This window comes from Xenopus laevis, chromosome 5L, assembly GCF_017654675.1.
Source record: "Xenopus laevis strain J_2021 chromosome 5L, Xenopus_laevis_v10.1, whole genome shotgun sequence".
Lineage (NCBI taxonomy): Eukaryota > Metazoa > Chordata > Amphibia > Anura > Pipidae > Xenopus > Xenopus laevis.
In genome coordinates this window covers 41,137,878-41,159,926 of record NC_054379.1, presented here as the reverse complement: position 1 = coordinate 41,159,926, position 22,049 = coordinate 41,137,878, and the positions used below count along the sequence as shown (strand labels likewise).

The 22,049-nt window shown below is 38.0% G+C and overlaps 1 protein-coding gene and 1 long non-coding RNA gene across 4 annotated transcripts in view; one reads left to right on the top strand and one right to left on the bottom strand.

Annotated features, from left to right (window-relative positions):
* Nucleotides 1–412: 412 nt before the first annotated feature.
* LOC108716642 overlaps nucleotides 413–22,049 on the top strand; it is a 63,009-nt gene continuing 41,372 nt past the window's right edge. The window contains exons 1-7 of one of the 3 annotated variants that reach the window (XR_001935720.2): nucleotides 413–896; nucleotides 2,515–2,648; nucleotides 8,681–8,822; nucleotides 9,328–9,477; nucleotides 10,266–10,424; nucleotides 13,789–14,004; nucleotides 16,954–17,047. This is a non-coding gene — a long non-coding RNA (uncharacterized LOC108716642). Of the gene's footprint in view, nucleotides 897–2,341; nucleotides 2,396–2,514; nucleotides 2,649–8,680; nucleotides 8,823–9,327; nucleotides 9,478–10,265; nucleotides 10,425–13,788; nucleotides 14,005–14,736; nucleotides 15,234–16,953; nucleotides 17,048–22,049 lie in introns of those variants that run through there. The other 2 variants (XR_005961218.1, XR_001935721.2) reach the window with 2 other exon arrangements.
* Nucleotides 13,638–20,536, bottom strand: irx5al.1.L (iroquois homeobox 5 like gene 1 L homeolog). The gene is made up of 11 exons (XM_018262924.2): nucleotides 19,906–20,536; nucleotides 18,976–19,038; nucleotides 17,663–17,734; nucleotides 16,924–16,992; nucleotides 16,132–16,167; nucleotides 15,717–15,773; nucleotides 14,944–14,997; nucleotides 14,706–14,777; nucleotides 14,385–14,420; nucleotides 13,941–14,073; nucleotides 13,638–13,857 (listed from the first exon to the last, which is right to left on the bottom strand). Exons 1-11 carry the CDS (start codon nucleotides 20,045–20,047, stop codon nucleotides 13,815–13,817), a joined length of 777 nt encoding a protein of 258 aa, XP_018118413.1. The 5' UTR covers nucleotides 20,048–20,536; the 3' UTR covers nucleotides 13,638–13,814.

Sequence of the window (22,049 nt, the reverse complement as noted above, 5' to 3'; positions counted from 1 at the left end):
ATTGAAAAACAATAAATAAATAAATAAAAAAGTGGGTCATATTCAAATCAATTTGTGAACTCTCATATCAAGTTAAATTATTGGCACAGAGCACTTTGAGTGATTTGCACATAAAGTTAATCCCACAAATCATGATTTATTTAAGGGATTATCTAATATTTATTATTAATTGAGCCAACATGTGGTATTACATTTAATTTATTCGAACAATTATGTTTTTTTAAACTACGAAATTACCACTGAGGCAGTGAAGGGTTATTTTACTTCTATCTACTCATTTACAACTGATGGGACCCTCACAGCACTAAAGACATTTCACTTCAAGCCCGAAGTTGCCCTCAAACTTTCTCCCTCGAAGTTGCCCTCAAACTTTCTCCCTTTTTCCCTCTTTCTTCCCTGGTGGAGCAGAGACTCTAGCTGCAGCTAACGGTATATTACGTGGACCTTACAAAGAAAAACACCTCAAGTTGCAAGATTTCTAGAGTAAAGCGATAATCAGTAAAATGGCCGCTGAAGCCCTAGGGGTCCTTGTAAGCGAACGGCCGCAGCTTGCAGTATACGTCAGTCAGACCACCACAATATACTAACAGCTAATCTTTTTATCACAGGGACATTCCCATATTAGCCGCCATATGCCCCATATTCGCCACCCCATGCTTCGTTCCGCACTCCCCGCTCAAATGAAATGGCGTTATGCGCGCCCTCCATCGTCTTTATAGCCATGTAATGTGACGTCATAGTCCCGCGACGGGAGACTTGTGACGCGTCGCGTGGACTAGATGCCCTGCGCGCATCAAAAAGCTACAAGTTATTTGCGGGGAGGGGCTTTTAATCCAGGGTTTAGAGCAGTGATACGGAAATCAGGATGGTCCTGCGTGTATCAGGACTGTTGGGCGGTATGTTATTATATGTTTATATCATACCTTGCAACATGTTGGAAGTAAAAAGAGTGACAACTTTTTTTTTAGCACCTAAAACAGCGAAATATGTTGACCACGCCCTTTGTGTGGCCACACCCCTGATTACCATGTTCATTTTACAAAATTTGGCCGGTTAGGAAAGCCTGAAAATATTTCTCCTTATCTAAACAGTTTTTTTGTGTGTTTTTGTTACAAAGTATCTTATTTGCATCTGTTCTGTGCTCTCTGCTAAAAGCCAATTAAGTGAGAAATATGGGCGACATTCCCATATTCGCCGCCATATGCCCCATATTCGCTACCCCATATTCGCCACCCCATGCTTCGTTCCGCACTCCCCGCTCAAATGAAATGGCGTTATGCGCGCCCTCCATCGTTTTTATAGCCATGTAATGTGATGTCACAGTCCCGCGACGGGAGACTTGTGACGCGTCGCGTCGACTAGGTGCCCTTCGCGCATTAAAAAGCTACAAGTTATTTGCGGGGCGGGACTTTTAATCCAGGATTTAGAGCAGTGACAACTTTTTTTTTCGCACCTAAAACATCGAAATATGTTGACCATGCCCTTTGTGTGGCCACACCCCTGATTACCATGTTCATTTTACAAAATTTGGCCGGTTAGGAAAGCCTGAAAATATTTCTCCTTATCTAAATAGTTTTTTTCGTGTTTTTGTTACAAAGTATCTTATTTGCATCTGTTCTGTGCTCTCTGCTAAAAGCCAATTAAGTGAGTAACTCTTTTTCTGGCTGTTCAGTGCAGAGAAAATAGGGACTTTCCAGTACAAATGAGGGACTGTCCCTCTGAAAAAGGGACAGTTGGGAGGTATGTTATATTGAGTAGATAACGAGGGGCTGCACAGAATCTCGGCTTGTGTGAAGTCTGCACCACTGGTGCTAAACCAATGGTTCTTGTTGCTACTGGAGCAGGCTTCTAGGGGATGCTGGGAGTTGTAGAAAACTACATGGCTGTACCCTAAACTAGTTACATCCTCTGCTTTTTATTCTTGTTTTAAAGGAAACTGTTGTTCATTATATATTCCACCTTTTACTCAGGGGCAGTAATTGTGAGAAATTGTTGTTCTGATCATGTCAGATCATGTTTCAATTTGAATTGGCAAAAGTTGTCATAACTGGACAGAAATTATTTTCACAGTTGCTTGTACACAATTTTTTAAAACTGCAGGATGGCTTGAAGCTTCAGCTGAAGGGATTCCCCAGTTTGCCACTAAAGCTGGCCATTGATGTTAAGATTTATAAAAGATCCAATCGTTATCGTGAGACCACAATTATCTCGAAATGATCGTTTAAATGTACGATGTGTCCATCAACTAAAAAGACCATTTCAGGCGATATTGCCAGCAAAACTGAAGAGTAGCTCCCTGCTTGGCCCTGCAGATTGGTCGGACTGCACTGAAATTGGTCGTTCACCAAAGAAGAATCGTCACGTCTATGGGGACCTTTTAGAGCTGCTTAATAATGTGAGCTTTGGACAATTCCTGTTAAAGATTGTATGATCTCACTTGTAAAACCTTTTGAATGACAGCTTTAATGTTTGTTTCTGATGACAGTGTAAACAGTGTTTGTTTTCCATTTCCAGCCATAGAAGACCCGGCGCAACAGTTGAAACAGCTGGCACTGCCGCAGACTGACCCAAGTTTGTACAATCGGAAAGAGGCTACAAGGAACCCAAGGAAGCTACAGAAATTGACCAAGACCCATTCTTTGCTATTGGTGAGTGACTTTAATAAGAAGCACTACATCATTGCTTTGTTTCCAACTGAGCCGATTGGAATTGTCTGCCTAAGAAAAGCTAATCATTTAAAAGGTGGCTAAAGATTTAATATTCTGCCTCTTTTTGGCTTTCTTGCTCAGTTTTAAGTTGTTATTATTTCAATGTATTTTGTTGGTAGTAGTTACTGGTGACAGCATTGTTGTTTTTCGAGAGCACAAGACTGTTCAATGGGGAACCCCTTAAAGTTTAATTCCAGGTTCACCCAATAGCAGAAGGATTCAAGGCAATTTTGATATATTTTGCCATTTTTAGTTGTTTGTTCCCAGACTACTTTAGTCATTATTTAAAGCAATACCGATACATTCCTAGAAAAATCATAGGAATGTGTCAGTATCAAGTAGTTGCTGCACGCTGATACGTCCCTAGGATTGTTATAGGAGCGTCAGTATCGATTTAAGTTTTGAAATTAATATTTTCAAAATCATCATCTATTTTATTTTTAAATATCCCATATAGTTACAAGTTAGACACACAGGTTGAAAATGTAAGAGCTTTTTTGTTTAAGGGTCATCTTGCATGTGCCCAGTCCTGGCAATACTCAATACACACCTGTCATTTGACAGAATGGGAGTTTGTGGGAGATTCCAATTCATGTATAATAGCGGACAACTTTAAGTGTCCCCCCCATACCACAGTGCAACAAAATGCTTGAAAATGCACTGTCTGCTATTATCCTTGTAAGCTGCATGAAAAGGGACATCATGATATGGTTCACTTTTTATGTGTTATAGAATGGCCAATTCTAAGTGACTTTTCAATTGGCCTTCTTTAATTCATTTTATTAATTTTAATTATTTGCCTTTTTCTTCTATTTCAACAGTTTTCAAATGGGGATCTCTGACCCCATCTAAAAAAACAAATGCTCTGTTATTAATTTTAATTACTAATTTTTCTATTCAGGCCCTCGTTTATTTATATTACCAATTCCTGAAAAATGCATACTGGAGAGCTGCCTAATAAAAAGCTAAATAACCCAAAAACAAATAATAAAATATCAAGATGAATAGCAAATTGTTTGACTATTACTCTACATCATACTAAAAGTTAATTTAAAGGTGAACAACCCCTTTAAAGGAGAATTCAACCCCCCAACTAATAAAAACTCTTACCCCCCATAGTCCCCCCTCCCTGCTCCTATCATTACCCCTAGGGTGAGAAATTGAAAGAAAAAGTATAGTAAGTGGTAATGGCTTACCCAAATGATGGCAGCATAACAACAGTGGGTAATGGAATTATATTATGGATACCTTATTACTGGCAATTCTATTGCAAAATTAATTAAAATAAATAGTGAGCTAATCATTGTCACCAGTCATGCCCCTTTAGGGTATGATATGTACTGTTTTTTTTGTTGAGACAACACAATTCTGTTTGTTTGAGAGAAACATGTAATAACATGTTATAGCAATGAATAGGCAGGTAGCATACAGGCTTCAGATAGGTTGTTGTGGGTTAATAGACAAAATGTGTAAGTTATTATAATGGCTCGCTTCTTTTTATGTCAGCTGTTGGATGCTATAACATATGCACAGCACATATTACACTGTGTGTGTGTGTAAATATGTTGCTTATGTGTTGGCTCTTGTTTTGATTGGTTAATGCATGTTCTTGATACATACACTCAGCAAAGGAGTATTGCTCATTCTATTTGTATTGCTCTCCTTACCCATTGCCCTCTGTTGTATTTAGCACCCTTGTTTATGCCTTTGCAAATTAACTTACTGGTTTCAGGTACTTGATGTGTCCTGACTTCCTACACCTTGGGGCCGTACTTGTGTTTCTCCCTGGGTGAAGATAAGGAAGTTGGCTGTACCAGAACCCTGATGTTTAAAGTTAAAATATCAGCCTAGTCAATGCTTAAAGGGATAATGTCGTGGGGAATTTTTTTTTCCAAAATGAATCAGTTAATAGTGCTGCTCCAGCAGAATTCTGCACTGAAATCCATTTCTCAAAAGAGCAAACAGTTTTTTTTTATATTCAATTTTGAAATCTGACATGGGGCTAGACCAGTGATCCCCAACCAGTAGCTCGTGAGCAACATGTTGCTCTCCAACCCCTTGGATGTTGCTCTCAGGGTCCTCAAAGTACGTGATTATTTTTGAATTCCAAGCTTGAAAGCAAGTTTTAATTGCATAAAAACTAAGTATAGTGTCAAGTAGAGCTTCTTGTAGGCTGCCACTCCACATAGGGGCTACAAAATAGCCCATCACATCCATTATTTGGCACCCCAAGGGACTTTTTCATGCTTGTGTTGCTCCCCAACTCTTTTTATATTTGAATGTGGCTCACGGTTTAAAAAGGTTGGGGACCCCTGGGCTAGACATATTGTCAATTTCCCAGCTGCCCCAAGTCATGTGACTTGTGCTCTGATAAACTTCAATCACTCTTTACTGCTGTGCTGCAAGTTGGTAGATCTGAGAACAACACGCAATAGTAAAAACCCATGTCCTACTGAGACACATTCAGTTACATTGAGAAGGAAAAACAGCAGCCTGCCAGAAAGCATTTCTCTCCTAAAGTGCAGGCACAAGTCACATGACCAGGGCAGCTGGGAAATTGACAAAATGTCTAGCCCCATGTCAGATTTCAAAATTGAATATAAAAAAATCTGTTTGATCTTTTGAGAAATGGATTTCAGTGCAGAAGTCTGCTGGAGTAGCACTATTAACTGATATGTTTTCTGATGACAGGATCCCTTTAAGTACTCTCATAATAACCAGAACATGCTTTTATCACAAAATCTACCTGTTGTAAATATATTCTGCACTGAAATTTTTTATATTTAATTTTGAAATCTGACACGAGGCTAGACATATTGTTAGTTTCCTAGCTGCCCCCAGTCATGTGACTTGTGCTCTGATAAACTTCAGTCACTCTTTACTACTGTGAAAGTTGGAGTGATTTTGCCCTCCTCCTTTCCCCCCCCCCAGCAGCCTAACAACAGAATAATGGGAAGGTAACAGTAGCGTCACTAGGGGGGGCGGGCCCTTGTGCGTGACGCGCAGCCTGGCCCCGCCTCCCTCTGTACGGCCGCATTTGGCCGCATTTGTCAGTGGCACGCGGGCTGCCGGGGGGCCCTGAGGGAGTATATCACCCCCTGCTTCCCCGGTAGTTCCGCCACTAAAGCCAGGTCCCACTGCGACACATTCAGTTACATTGAGTAGGAGAAACAACGGCCTGCCAGAAAGCAGTTCCATCTTAAAGTGCTGGCTCTTTCTGAAAGCACATGACCAGGCAAAATGACCCAAAGATTACTGAAGCCCCGGAAGATGGCGTCTGTGAGCTCCACTGCACTGACTTTGCAACGAGGGGTAATTACTGGCTTAGGGACATTTACTTGTGTTAACACCTGTGGGGGGCAGCATGGAGGGAACACTATGGAGGTAGGGGTATGGGTTTTTATAAGCAAGAGGGTTTAGTTCTCCTTTAAAGGATAAAATATTACTACATTTGGCGTGAGCTCATTCCAGCTGGCTAATGTAGGACTTAAGCATAAACACAGTATGACCTGAGAAAAAAAAAATATATATATATATGCCTCTTATAACAGTTACTTATTCTCCTACATGTTACAGATTAATGCCAGCATAAGAAGGAATTGCTGGTTTTCCTGAAACCAATTATCCAGAAAGCTCAGAATTATGGAAAGGCCATCTCTAATTGACTCCATTTTATCTAAATGTTTTAAACATTATTTCCTTTTTCTCTGTAATAATAAAATGGTACATTGTACTTTATCCAAACTAAAATATAAATAATCCTTAACAGCCAAAATCCAAACCAGCCTGTTTATTTAATGTTTTCATGATTTTCTAGTATTTTTAAGGTACAAACATCCATTATCTGGAAAACCCCAGGTCCTGAGCATTCTGGAAAACAGGTCCCATACCTATAATTATCTGTTTTATTTAGTGACTTATACTGGCATGCCTTGGATTAATATGTTCATTATCCATTATATACAGTGATTATACAGGCATAACTGAAGTTAATATGCTTGTTATCTACTTTTTAGATAACTCTTCGCAATTTAAAACACCTGGAAAGACACTGGATATAATTTTTTTAGAGCCTTATGTCACTACTTTTTTTTACAGAGCTCATTTGCACTTGATCATTAGAGAGAAGTGTGTCTGTGCAGGTAGAATATGCATTAGAGTATATAGTAGTGATGGGCGGGTCAAGTTTTCCTCGACCTGCACCCTCCCAACCTGGCCCGGCCCGCCCTGTCTCCTCTATTTATAGACCTGCGCCTGCTCAGCAGTGATGTCATTGGGGGTGAGGCAATCGCAAGTCTATAAACTGACGGCCAGAGGTTGGCAATGTGAGGTCGTGAGCGGGGAGAGTGGAAGGGACTGCACGACCTGAAGATTATTTGCGGTAGCTAGCCCAAACCTGCCTGACCTACGAGTTTGAGGCGGCCCGCACGTCCCTAGTATGTAGTACTTACTACTGGATATCAATCATGTACTGTGCAATTTCATTACATCTTATGGAGCTTTTCACTATCCAGCACATTCATTGTAAAGGCCCAAGATTGCACTTAAAGTTTGTCCAACATTTCAGCTGTCTGCAAGAGTGACGGTATTAAAAAACCACATTAGCAACAAAACTGGCCACCAGGGTTCTCCTACCAGCCATCACTGAGGGGCAGATGCATCAAGGGTCGAATATCGAGGGTTAATTGACCGACTGGGGAATGAAAATCCTTCGACTTCGAATATCGAAGTCAAAGGATTTTGCACGATCGAAGGAATAATCGTTTGATCGAACGATTAAATCTTTCGACCAAAAAAAGTTAGGCAAGCCTATGAGGACCTTCCCCATAGGCTAACATTGGGTTCGGTAGCTTTTAGGTGGCGAACTAGGGGGTCGAAGTTTTTTCTTAAAGAGACAGTACTTCGACTATCGAATAGTCGAACGATTTTTAGTTCGAATCCTTCGATTCGAAGTCGTAGTCGCAGGTCGAAGTAGCCCATTCGATGGTCGAAGTAGCCAAAAAAGCACTTCGAAATTCGAAGTTTTTTTTCTTCTATTCCTTCACTCGAATTTAATGAATTGGCCCCTAAGTGTTATTCTCAAGTGGTGGAATCCCAGCTGTCGGGAGTTACAGATTTTTGTATGCCATAGTGAATTAGTGCTAAGGGGATCATTTGTTCCTGTTCTTAAAGGAATTGTTCAGTGTAAAAATAAAAACTGGGTAAATAGGCTGTGCAAAATAAAAAAAGTTTCTAATATAGTTAGTTAGGCACAAATGTAATGTATAAAGGCTGGAGTGATTTGATGTATAACAAGTCAGTCAGAGCACTACTTCCTGCTTTTCAGCTCTCTTGGTTTACACTGACTGGTTACCCTGGCTACCAGGCAGTAACCAATCAGAGACTTGAGGGGGGGGGCACATGGGTGATATCTGTTGCTTTTGAATCTGAGCTGAATACTGAGGATCAATTGCAAACTCACTGAACAGAAATGTACCATGTGCCCCCCCTTCAAGTCGCTGACTAACTCAGAGTTATAGAGCTGAAAAGCAGAAAGTTGGATTCTGGCTGTTTTATTAGACATCTGTTCACTCCAGCCTTTATATATTCCATTTTTGGCTAACTAACTATATTAGAAACATTTTTTATTTTGTACAGCCTATCCATTTACCCAGTTTTTATTTTCACACTGAACTATTCCTTTAAAGAGAGAACTTTCAAAGTTGTTTTCATTTATACTAAAAAGCTATGTATACAACAGCTTGTGTTTCAGTTTGACACAGGCTTTAAATGTGTAATAAAACAAACTGATTTTGCTTTTAACGTGTCATTTTCCGCAATGTTAAAAGCAAGGTAGCTTTAAACCGTTTATATATGAAACTCCTGGCTCCCAAGTGTTTCAGATAACAGGTCTAATCTAATACATGCTTATATGCAGTGTAAATGTACCCAGCCATTGGACAATGAAGTCTATTTATGTATGTTTATTTGAGGGTATCCAATTTTTCTGGCTGACCCACTTCGCTGAAAGTGAATCTGGAGCAAGTGGATACCAATGAGGGCCATATCATTAACTGTCTACTCATTATGGTGATGAAGCTTTCAGAGGTCACATTCAGACCGCTCTTCTTCAAGGTAAGGCAAAATCACTGCTTCACTAGATTCTGGCATATGCATCTTATTCATTGCAGCTTTTTGATTGGGCAAAAACCGATGATGCAGTCTGGCAGACTGTATCGCTGGTAATCTGAAAGGGCTCTTCACTCTGTTTGCTGGCCATTTAGTAAAGCCCTTCGCTGAAATCCTGATTCAAACAAATACCATAAAAACCGTTATGTTTTATTTCAAAAGTAATTTGAATGGTGGAATTGACGAATGTAGTGAAGGGAATAAATGCAAGATAAGAGCTGCACCCTTTTGTACCCTAACATGACTCCCCAAAGTATAATTTTCTTCAAATAACAGAAGATGGACTTTTCTTTTTTCAGCATAAGTCCACCCTGTATGTAAAAGTGACACAAATAACCTCCTAGCTTAGTTTTGAATTGTATTCTGAAAATGTCATTTTTGCTGATATCATAGTGTAAGAAACTGACTTTGAGGAACTTTATCCAATCTCCTAACTGTTTTCTCTCATCAGATAAACCATTTTTGACTCAAAAAACAACACTGAGAAGAGCTGCCCGTTACTGGACTCATCCTCTGTCTGCACAAAATCTTTCTGTATGATAACCAGCATTTACTGAGCAAGGAGAGAACAGAAGCATTAATGATGCCATTGGTAGATCAGGTAACTCTTGTTTAGTCTGTTTTATTATTGCAATTTGCTCATTGACCTTATCCGGAAATATAAATGAATTCAGGTATAATGTAGTGTAAAATGTGGAAAAAGCTTTTTAATCGGCACATTGCGCGAGTCCACTGTCCACTGGCAAACAGGCGGAAGATTTGTCACCCGCGATTATTTATACACGACTGTGAGCAACAAATCTCCCAAAACTGTGTCTCCATTGGAAACTTCGGGCAACTTTGCAATATGTTGGTTTTACCACCAGCAATTTCCGATATTTCCAATGGAGACGGGCTTTTGTGAGATTTGTCACCCGCAGTTGTGCATTTTTGTCGCAGGCGACAAAATCTCCCCATGGGCCACTGCCCTAAATAATTGCAGGCGAAATCTCAGTTGGCCACTGTCTTAAGTTAGATGCTTTTGGTTAAAGGTGAAGACACACAGAGATACTAGTAGCAGCTACTTGATGTGGCTACAAAATGCCTAAAAAATACCCTGCCATAGACCATACCAAAAAGTGTCTCTGCTAAAAATACACGTATCATAGCAAAGCCAATTATAACTATTGCCTATTTTGTAGCCGTGACAAGTAGCTGCAAATAGTAGCTCTGTGTGTCTCCACCTTTAAATCCATTCTCTTTTAATCCATTCCTGTTATTCAGCCAAAGATCTCCCTAATATAATCTTTACAATCAGCTAAATATGAAGAAAGACCGTGTGGAATTTATAAGGTTATTCTCTATTTACAATTTATGTTTGTTTTGTTGTTTTTTTTACCTTCCCATTAGCTTGAAAATTTACTTGGAAGAGATAAGAAATTTCATTCAAGAGTAAGCGAGAGCTTGATACCATGCATAGCCCAATTCTCAGTCGCGATGGCAGATGACTACCTGTGGAAGCCTCTCAACTCTCAGATACTCTTGAAAATGCGACATTCTTCTCCCAAGGTTAGAAAGGCCTACAAGATACTCTGGGCCAAAAAGTTTACCCTTGTGTAAAACTCAGATTTTTGTATTCCTTGTAACCTGCAATCAAAGAGTCTTTAAGAGAACTTTAATTTTTGAGGGTTTTAATAGCAGAAGATCCACTTAGCAAAAATATCTCATACTTGTAGTCTGAATTCTGTATGTTTTCATTTGCCTACAGTTTTGGTTCAGATTTGCATTTTTCTCGTTTTCTGTCCTATAGAAGCTGCAGTGATAAACCTACAATATTCCTTCCCCTGGTATCTTTCCACATTCTCACTTTCCAGTTTCCTTCATTTTATTTGCTCCTTAAACTGTTACCTAACTGTTGCCATTATTGCCAGCACAGTCTTAAACTTGTGTAATGCAATCGGGGTTTGTAAACTGTTAATCTTAATCATGACCCTTCAGCCTGTTAAAAAGAAAACCACCCTAGAGTTTTTTTTTCTTCCTTGAACAATTTCCCATTCTTTCTCTGTGGCAGGTTCGGTTTGCAGCATTGCTGGCTCTGATCGATTTAGTTTAAAAGCTCAAAGAGCTTACATGATACTGCTGCCTGAATCCAACCCTTTCCTTGCAGAACTCAAGGAAGGTAAACCTAGATATGCATATTCTCAGGGCCGGATTTACATAGCGGGCACCCCTAGGCCCGCTGACGTTCATCATCCCCTCCCTTTTATTCTGGAAAATGGGGATTGGCGCACTGGAAATTTAAAAATCTATGGTATCCCCTGCGCATCCCCAGTGTTTCTGAACCAATGTGAGTGTGGTCACACAGCATACAACCCCCTAAAATCCTGCCACCCTAGGCCTGGGTGGCCTTTCCACCAATCTGGGCCTGCATATTCTTCATCATGTTCTCTACCTGTAGTGCTGAAATTACATTTTGAACTGGTCAGGGATGGCTTCACTGTAATTTTGCTGTTGATACTCCAATGAATGGGGTAGTACTGTGTAGGAACAAACCTAAAACAAGGAATGTGGGCTTCATCCATCCCACTCTCCCTGTTACTTATAGTAATAGTAATAGCTAGAATTAAGTTTATCCCTCTCCAAAATCTAAATGATTCCCCTTTTTGCTTATTAGCGGATAGGAAATATCAGGAGATTCACACTTCCATTGCAATCAGGGTGACGTTTTCATCCTCACAGCCAAATAGTGCAGTTTGCGGTCATGACTTGTGGGATAAACAGTCAGATTTAAAATGGTATCAGCCCTTGTGCAACCAATTTAAGAAGAGTAATTGTGAATAAAAACATGTTCCCAAACCTTGGGATGAGATGTAATAATTATACAGTGTTGTGTATGTTGCATATTTCTTTAGCAGCCCTGGAAGACAAATTGTTAAATTATTTGACTTAGTAAATCCTCCTGCATTACTTACAAACCATACCATTTTGATAAGGAGCTGGTCTAGAGGGGATAAAATAACTTCCCTGGGTGTAACCCTTCCACGCATCAGAAACCCACCTCCACTTTAACTCTCAGAAAATTCATTACAATAAATAACTCAATTATAAATTCATTTTCTTTTTTTTCTTTTTTTGTAATTTAATGTTTTATTGACCTTCATTTCCAAAAAAAAAGATAACAGGTACAATAATGATGCAAGAAAGTATTCAAGTGACTGTATCAGATGTTACACAACAGAATATAACACTTCAATTAGCTTAGTCAACCCTTATGCACCACATCCTGAAAACGGATATCATAATAACGAAACAATGAATCCTCATGGAAATGAAAGAAGTTTTAGTAGAAATGTATATAAATTCATTTTCAATAATATCATTACAATAAATATGCCGGCAGTATTACTTTATATAACTGCCAATCCAGCTCCTGAAACAGCAAAACCTTCCACAGACAGACTATCTCGAGTTTAAAAAGCAATTAAAGTAGCACTGTTCCTTCAGTCCTTTTGGCACTAAAGTATCTAATCGTTTTATCCAATATGTCTCGCGTTGTAGCAACATTTGGGACCTATCCCCCCCTCTTCTGGGTTCAGGTACATGATTGATACCAGTGTATTTAAAAGTAGGTGATCTATGGCCCATTTCAAGATAGTGCTTCGCCACAGGCTTCCCATCCCTGAGTGCTGTGCTAATGGCAAATCTATGTCTATCCATGCAAATTCTTAGGGTTAAGTCCGTTTTGCCTCTATATGCTAAGCCACAAGGGCAGGTAACCATATATACAACATGTGTGGTGGTGAATACAATTAGGACATCTGAAACCCCCGGTTTACCAAACTTGAGCCAGGATGACTGTTGTCATTGGTAACATTTCACCGGGTCAGTGAAGATCAACAACTCACGTAAATGTTGTCCCCTTGTGTATGCTATCACCGGGGGATCCTTGTCAGCCCTGATGATGGGCCAATTGTCCCTTACCATGCAACTTACTCAGTCCAAGCCGTGTTGTACCTGATGACAAAAGTCATTCGACTGCTATTAAACTTCTCACGTGGGGTTCTTATCCTTTCACGGGCCGAATCTAAAGCTTTTTTAAATCTCTCTCACGTTTCACTGATCTGGGTTTCACACCATTCTTTGTTCGAGTTATATCGTAGGACCCGACAAAATTGTGTGACAGGAAGGGATTTTTTTAAGTGTAATAGGGTGACAACTAGATCTATGTAGCAGAGTATTCCTGTCTGTGCTCTTCCGGTACAGGGAATAGTGTAACCTATCCTTTTCACACTACACTTCCACATCCAAAAGCTGCACAGTATGTTCATCACGAGGAGCACTTTTATCCTTTATAATAACCTTTCCTTCAAAATTTACATGGTCCTACCAAACCCAGTTTTTTTTTCTATTGCCATATTAATAATGAAGCTTCACACAAGAGTAGTTTTATGGATTTTTATTGTATGACAAATTTACATGCACCTGCATATATTTTTATGTTGCTTATATTTATTGCTCTATAGCAGGGATCCCCAACCTTTTGAACCCGTGAGCAACATTCAGAAGTAAAAGGAGTTAGGGAGCAACATTAGCATGAAAAATGTTCTTGGGGTACCAAATAAGTGCTGTGATTGGCTATTTAGTAGCCCCTATGTGGATTGTCACCCTACATTGAGGTTCTGTTTGGCAGTACACCTGGTTTTTATACAACCAAAACTTGCCTCCAAGCTAGGAACTCAAAAATTAGTACCTGCTTTGAGGCCACTTGGAGCAACATCCAAGGGGCTGGAGAGCAACATGTTGCTCACGAGCTACTGGTTGGGGACCACTGCTCTATAGCTTGTGTGTTTCTAAATATGCCTTGGAAGATTTGTCTTGAAGATATCAGGCAGCTCCATTCCTTGAAATAACTCTCTCCTGATCTGTATTCTAGATTCACCGAAGTAGGACCAGTTGAACTTATGAAGTGCCTTGCTCCATTTGGCTTACTTTATCCTTTTCACTGTATCACAAAATTAGGAAAATAAAGTTACTTTTCTGGACAGAAGTTAACAATAAAAAGAAATGTATTGAAATAACACCTACGTTCTTCGGTGACAAGTTCTGTATACAGCAACACACACGAGAATTCCAACACAAATCAGGCTAAGTACGCAAATGATTGTTGTGATTATTTTTCTTAGTTTTTCCAGATTTTCAAATGCTTCTTTCAGCATATCTGTAAAAGATAATTATGTAATAAGCAGCTTGATCTACCAGTAGGAACGCTAATATATATGCTTTAATGGGTATATTTTCTGTCTATGGGGTCATATACATATAAATAGTTTTTCTATAATGAGACATACGATCATATCTTTGCCAGGAAAAAATAAAATATAAACACTTCTTGTAAAGTCATTATCCAGTAGCAGCTTAATGGTAAAATTATAGACTTTAGTTCGGTTTTGGACCAGGCATTAGTGAGGAGTTTTTAAAGTTCATCTTTAATAAACATAGTAAAGGGACATGATACAAAAACTTTCTTACCTTCTACTGGTTGGTCTGTATTCAGTTGAAAACTTCCTATAAAAACAAACAAATAATGGTTGTTAGGAGCTCATTTACTCAAAGAATGGTAAAGATTGGGCTTATTTGGTTTATGTTTTACTGAGACAGAATGAAATTGGAGCAGTTCAAGAATTCATATTTGACAAAAAAATGTGTAAAGAGCAGCATACTTTTAATTATAAAAATATTCTACAAATATGAAATGAACTGTATACACAGCAGAATATCCATATAGAATGATATACAATAATATAGAATATGCAGATTTAAATAGTTTATTAAATCTACTGAAGAATTTACCTTTCCTGTATTTCTCTTTCATGGCATCAAGCAACTCCTCCATCGTATCTTTTATTTCCTGGACCTTGGAATCTGTAATAAAATGGAACAAATATTACTGAGCGTAAAACTCAAGAGCCCAAATAACTGCAGCTACAGTAAAAGTAGTTCAGTGTTTTTAATATGTTTATTTGCATCAATAATGCAATTGTGTCACAAACATATTGGTGTTTACTAATAAAAAGTTAAAGCGTTTTACCCTTGCTGTTCTTGAGATCACTCAGAATATCTGTTAATTTCTTCTTTGCAGAATCTACAAAAGCAAACAGTAATGTAATTATTAATGCTGACTCTAAAAATATTGTAATTTAATATTCAATGTGGTTTTTGCTTATGAAATTAAACATTAATGATGGACCAAATCTGGAATTTTTGGGTTTGGCCGAATACAGAGTCATTTCCAAAAATGCATATATAGGGGCAGATCTATCAAGGGTCGAAGTGAATTTGAGGGAATTTTCGAAGTAAAAAAATTCGAAATTCAAAGTAATTTTTTGGATACTTCGACGATCGAATAGGATACTACGACATAGTTTGAATATTTGATAATTGAAGTACTGTCTCTTTAAAAAAACTTCGACTTCAATAGTTCGTCAAATTAAACCTGCCGAAGTGCTATGTTAGCCTATGGGGACCTTCTAGACCATTTTTACACATCAAAGTAAAATCGTTCGATCGAACGATTTTACTTAGATCATTCGATGGCCAAATTCGGTAAAAAAGTATTTTGATTCGAGGGTCGAATTCCGAAGTATTTATCACTTCGAAATTTGACCCTTGATAAATTTGCCCCTAAATGTGAGTAAAATAAAAATATTCCATTAATGTTGAAAAAAAACAAATTACACAGCGGTTCTCTAGAGTGTTATTCTACATAATTATAAGGAATCTGATTCAGTTAAGACAAATAAGAACCCTGCAAAAATGATTAGTCTATAAACAAATAATGACCCATATTTTAGAGAGTTTTACCTTTGGTGTTCTTGAGATCATCTATCATATCTGATACTTTCTTCTTCGCAGCATCTCCTAACAAAAGCACACAGTAATGTAATTATTAATGCTGAATCTAAAAGAGCCTTGGCAACAAATGTAATTAAATGATCTATCTACTGAATAACGTACTGGATCTGAACCCTTTGCATATTAAATTAAATAGTAAAATTCAATCAATATTGAACATAAAAAAATGTAACTTTGTGGTTGTCTAGAGCGTATCTTGGGCGATAAATTATCATATTTTGGATATGATCCTTAGGTGGAAGTGACATGATTTAATAAGTGACTGGATATGAGGAGTGAATGACAGGGTCTAGAGTTATTACTTTTATTTTTAACTAAAAATTCACAGGGCACTACTGTGTATAAGAATTTATTAAGATATTACCTTTCTCAGCAATTTGTCGCAAACGGTCTTTGCCCTCTAAAATAAAAATAAAATGTTATTAGTACTACTAAAAAAATTGACATCTATAAGAATTATATGCAAATGTTCATTTCTAAATATCTGCAACTTTTCTGTAGTCTGTGCACACCCATGATTTTATCTGACTAAACAGTTATAATACATCTTGAACATTTGCTGCAATCAACAAGTTCACCAATATCAGGGAGGTTATCCCTAGGCGCCCAATCAGCTTGACTACATACACCTTTGAAACACATTTAGGGGGTTATTTATCAAAGGTCGAGTTTGTGAGGTTTTTTCTACCTTGAAAAAACTCACAACCCAAATGTAAAAAATTTGATTAAAAGCAATCAGGTGAAAAAACACGACTATCTCAAATTATAGGCTGAAAAGCCTTGAATTTATTGAGTTTTCGAGCACAAACCACAGAAAAAAACCTGAAAATCATGATGGCAAAAAACATTTTCAAATGGTTAAATGGACCTCTGCCTTTGACTTCTACATAACCTCGACAGGTTTTAGCTGTAGTGTTTTCAGATTCAGAATATTAGCAACTTTATGGCATAATAAATCTTTTAAAATTTATAACGAAAAAAAGTTTTTTTAGTGATTACCATTGAAAAACTAGAATTTTTTGCGGAAAACACAACTCGACCTTTAATAAATACCCCCTTTAATGTGGGTTTCATATGAATAGGCATAATGTAAAGATGCATAGCTTTCAACACGCAGTACAAGCATTATACAATTTCATAAAGCAAATGTACTTACTTTGTAGTAATCCAGGTGACTCTGTTACAGGTGTAGCTGAGGCATCCCTGGTGTCCGGTACTGGTATTTCTATGGAAAGGAAGACAACACAATAGTAGAAATGTAACAAACATGTCATCGACAGGTAATGTTTAATAATAATATAACTCAGTATAGATTATTATGTACCAAAATATTCCATGTCAGCATATTCCCTTTATATTTATGGCTGGCAGTCGTTTACACTATAAAGCCACACATTATAGCTATTTAACATAGTCCGCATTTATTTTAGGCCATATAAGATACAATGCAAGCAAGGACTATGGATTTTAATTTAATGAGTGTGCCAGCTCTAATTATTTTTGCGTGTAGTAAACCACATTTTGAACATAATAAGCTGCCTGTGTATTAGGGTTTACAGTTAAAATTAAGAAACGTGAGAACTAAATCTTAGAGAATATGATGTAAATTAATTTTACTTTATTGAAACTAGGGATGCACCGAATTCAAGATTCAGTTCTGGATTTGGTCAGGATTCAGCGTTTTTCAGCAGGATTCGGCCGAATCCGAATTTCCATATGCAAATTAGAGGTAGGGAGGGAAATCAGGTAACTTTTTGTCACAAAACAAGGAAGTAAATAATTTTTCCCTTCCAATCCATAATTTGAATATGCAAATTAGGATTCGGTTCAGTATTCGGTCTAATCTTTCCCAAAGGATTCGGTGCATCCATAATTGTAACTGCTAAAGGATTTACCTTTCCTGTGTTTGCCCTTTACTGTATGAATCAGCTTTTTCATCTTTTCTTGTATTTCCTGGACCTTGGAAGCTGTAATAAAATGGAACAAATATTACAGAAGCTAAAGGACATACGAGAACAAATAGTTGCAAATATAGTAAAACACCCTCATTGAATATGGTTATTTGCATTATACTGTTACAGTGTTAACTCAACATGCTGTTTTAAATTTAACTGCATAAAGGGGTGTTGATTTAGTCAAAATCTGATCTGGCTATAAAGTATATTAGTGCTACTATTATCCACTATATTTAGGGGCATGAAAACAATATGATTCTATATAGGACATCAACCATGCCCTTAATAAAACCCTTAAATATTCTGTTTGTGTGCCTTTAGTTGCATAGTTTTTGAATAAATGGAGAATTCAATAATTAGCTGTTGATGTAGATGATTTCTGTGATTTACGGTTGATAATTAATGATGGGCGAATTTATTCGCCAGGCGCGAATTTGCGCGATTCGCCACCAGCGAATAAATTAGCGAAACGGGCGCGAAAATTCGCCGGCGTGAAAAAGATTTTTTCAGCGGCGTCGAAAAAAACGGACGCCGGCGTCAAAAACGGACGCTGGTGTCAAAAACGAGATGCGGAGATTTCGCTGGAAATAAGCCAATTTTACGGCGAAGCGAAACGACGCAAATTCGCCCATCACTATTGATAATATAAAGCAAATTTAAACGTGTTTCAATCACATTAGAATATTACGGAATGCGTGCAATTAACCAGTGTCGGACTGGGCCGGCGGGAAACCGGGAAAAAACCCGGTGGGCCCCGGCCTTCATGGGCCCCCGCCGGCCCAGCCCCCCTCCCCCAATGTTCTGGCCCCCCTCCGCCGATGTCTGGGCCCCCAAATAAAAATTAATCTGTTTGCCGGTATCGCATGCGCGTCGGTGTTTGCGCATGCGCACCGGCGTTTGCGCGCACACCAGCGTGCGCCGAGACATTCGCGCATGCGCGATGGCGAGCGGCCAGACGCTTGCGCATGCGCGCGGGGGGCCGGAGTATAGTTACCCGGTGGGCCCCCCCATGTCCAGTCCGACCCTGCAATTAACTACCGGTAAAGGATAATTGAGTAATATAAAATGTCACTGGGTCTCTTAACTAGAACATTTTATTCTGTGTTTACTTAGTTCTGGGCAAGCAAATACCTATGGCCTTATGATTTACAGTAGTACTATTAAAGGGTAAAAGATGAACCTATGTTATGTATCTTTTCTTAGAGCAGTATGGACAATGTTACAGGTTAGCTGATCAAAATAATAAATCTTACCTTTCTCTTGTGCTTCAGGGGGCAAATCATTTTCTTTACTTTTAAAATTTGTGGGTCTGCCATCTGTAAAAACCACAAAAACATCTCATTAGTTCTACTGAACTAAAAGGACAGACAAGCCTGCACCAAAAACACATAGGGGCAGATTTATCAAGGGTCGAATTGGAATACTTCGATTTTGAATATTGAAGTCATAGTTTTTTTACATAGTATCTGGCCATTTGCGGTCGAAGTAAAATCATTCGAACAAACGTTTCGAAGGATTTCATCCATCGATCAAACAATTTTTCTTCGACTTCAAAAAACTTAGAAAAATGCTCTAGAAGGTCCATATAGGCTAACATAGCACTTCGGCAGGTTTAATTTGGCGAGGTATTGAAATCAAAGTTTTTTTATAGAGACAGTACTTTGATTATCGAATATTCTAACTATTTTACTTCCAATCAAAGTCGAAGTCGTATCCTATTCGATGGTCAAAGTATCCAAAAATGACTTCGAATTTTTTTTACTTCGAAAATTCCCTCGAATTCACTTCGACCCTTGATAAATCTGACCCATAAAGTAAACATGTATATTTTGGCTTGGGAACCCTTAAGGTGGCCATACTCGTAACAATTACGATCAATTTCATTAAAAAAGTTAAGAGCTGAATCCTCAGATAAACAGGTAGAAACAATAGAATTCTACCTCTATCGGACAATTAAGCATTATCCCCTGCCCGATATTTGGGTGCCTTCAAAGGCGCGATATCCAAGTCTTGCAGATATCAGTTTGGCTTGTTTCCCACCATACATGCACCGAATATTGTAGAAAACGAAGTTTCTATCTGTGCATATATTGTCACCTTTGATACTGGTGTTTCCCCAAATATTTTTATTACAGTACTAAGAAAAGTTCACAAAATGTTTAATAAAATATTGTGTATCTTACTAAAGGTAAGTTTCAATTCCTCAATATTTTGACTTAGCAAATCCTTCTTCTGTTGTAATTCTTTCCGCTGTAGATCATTAGGTTCTGTAATAAAAAAAACATGATTTGTAAAATGTCTTTTATGAGAAAAATACATCGTCATACTAATATCCAGTGTTTGCCTAGTCTATGGACTTGTTACCAAAAATTATTCCTTTGACTTATATTTTTAATTAAAAAAAAATGGTTAAATGATGTGGGGTGCAGTGAAGGTAATAGCGTTAAATTCAATTATATAAGTTTTTATTTTATTTACAAATTTAAAGGAAAGGAGCAATCTTGTTAATAATTCCCTATTGTCAAATTCAATGTGAATGACCCGTAAGTAGGGATGGGCGAATTTGACCCGTTTTGTTCCGCCAAAAATTTGCCGCCATCGAAATGTCAAAAAAAAATTGTCGCGCGGCTAAATTGTTTTGGCGTGCGTCTTTTTTTAGGTTTTTTTTTTTACGCACAACGCCATACAAGTCTATGGGCGTCATTTTTGAGGCAAAACAAGTCGAAAAAATTCGCCCATCCCTACCCGTAAGTACAGCAGTCAAGATATCACCTTGAAAAACTTATCTTCTATTTATTATAGTAGCACAGAAATTTTGGCAATAGGTTCTATATTCTGTATTAATAAGTAAATATTAAATAAATACCTGTTGTTCCATTAATAGATGTTGTTAAAAATAAGATTGTAAGAAAAAAAAGACAGATCGAATTCATTCTCTCTGTCTCCGTTGAAAGTCAAGTGTAAAATGACTACAATATCCTGCTGAACCTTAAGCTTTACTGTGATCATTATGATGTCATAATGGTCAAAAGATCATTATGATGTCATAATGGTCAAAAGATCATTATGATGTCATTATGATGTCATAATGGTCAAAAAATCATAATGATGTCATAATGGTCAAAGGATCACTATGATGTCATAATGGTCAAAGAAATAAAGGCATGAACAGTTAATATTGATGAAAGTTTTTATCCATTAAATCATTGTTGATCAAACTCTGTAGTAATGAATGGGAAAGATGCCTAATTATAGCCCTCAAGATGCATCAAGACTTGTAATATATGTCCTACTGTAGTTGAAAAGTCTTGACAATCAGTTTTATTTCTACCAGTGTACAATAACATGCAGTTGTTACCTATTATTCCATATGTAGTTGTTGCTAAAATGGAAATTGTCGGCCAAACAAAAAAAAGATCTTTTTTGCTAACTTGCACAAGGGCCTTTGACAACATTCAGGGGCTTATTTACTAATATAGACTCTGATTTACACAAGTGCAGTTGGCATTAGATTTGATGAGGTCTATGTTTTAATTTTACAATTTACAATACACTGTTTAAATTTAATTGCTGATTGGTTGCTATTGGCAACTGCGCTTGTGAACCGCTTGAGTCCTGAGCTTTATTATCACCTTAAAAACTCTTGTCCTGTTGTAGCTGCAAGCACATTTCGACTTTTTCGTCCCTCCCCTCCCCTTTATTCGGGCAAATTTTGGTCATTGGGACCAAAGCAATGGGTATTGGCGCACGGGAAATTTAAAACTATCATATCTCCTGTGCATCTCCAGTGTTTCTGAAAAAATGTGGGTGTGGTTGAACATCATTCCGCCCCCCTAAAATCCTTGGTCCTGGCCTTGGTGGCCTTTGCACAAATCCGGGCCTGCAGATAATGTGATTATACCCTTATAGGAGAAGGAAACTTAAAAAAAACAACCTAGCTCTATCTTTTAGCCATTACATCCCCTCCTGAAACGCTGCATTGAAAAGTTCAATATTATTACCATCTACATGCACAAGTATTCTGAAATTTGGACATAGGTGAAACTTTGACGCCACCATTTTAAAATTGCAGTGTCACTTCCGCCCCAGGGTTCATCGCTAGTGTGTGAAAAAAATAAAATAAATCAATGTTATAGAATTGTGCTTTTAAAAAAATTAGTAATGTATTACTACAGACCTCAGTCAGACAGACCCGAACGCTGGTTATAATTGCTTGCCCTCTTGTTATCCGCTCCCTGTTAAGCTGTAAAAAAAAAAAACGAGCGCAGGAGCTTTGGGGGCAGAGAGGTCAGGGATGACGTACGGTTAGACCACGTGACCCGAACAT

Bases quoted from the DNA above. Each gene is read 5' to 3' on its own strand.
- irx5al.1.L (XM_018262924.2), bottom strand. From the start codon at position 20,047: ATGACGATGTATTTTTCTCATAAAAGACATTTTACAAATCATGTTTTT. The intron at 14,998-15,716 runs GTAAAACTCTCT...TTGCTTTTGTAG, and splicing joins TGATCTCAAGAACACCAAAG to ATTCTGCAAAGAAGAAATTA. The intron at 13,858-13,940 runs GTAGGTGTTATT...TTTGTGATACAG, and splicing joins AGAACTTGTCACCGAAGAAC to TGAAAAGGATAAAGTAAGCC.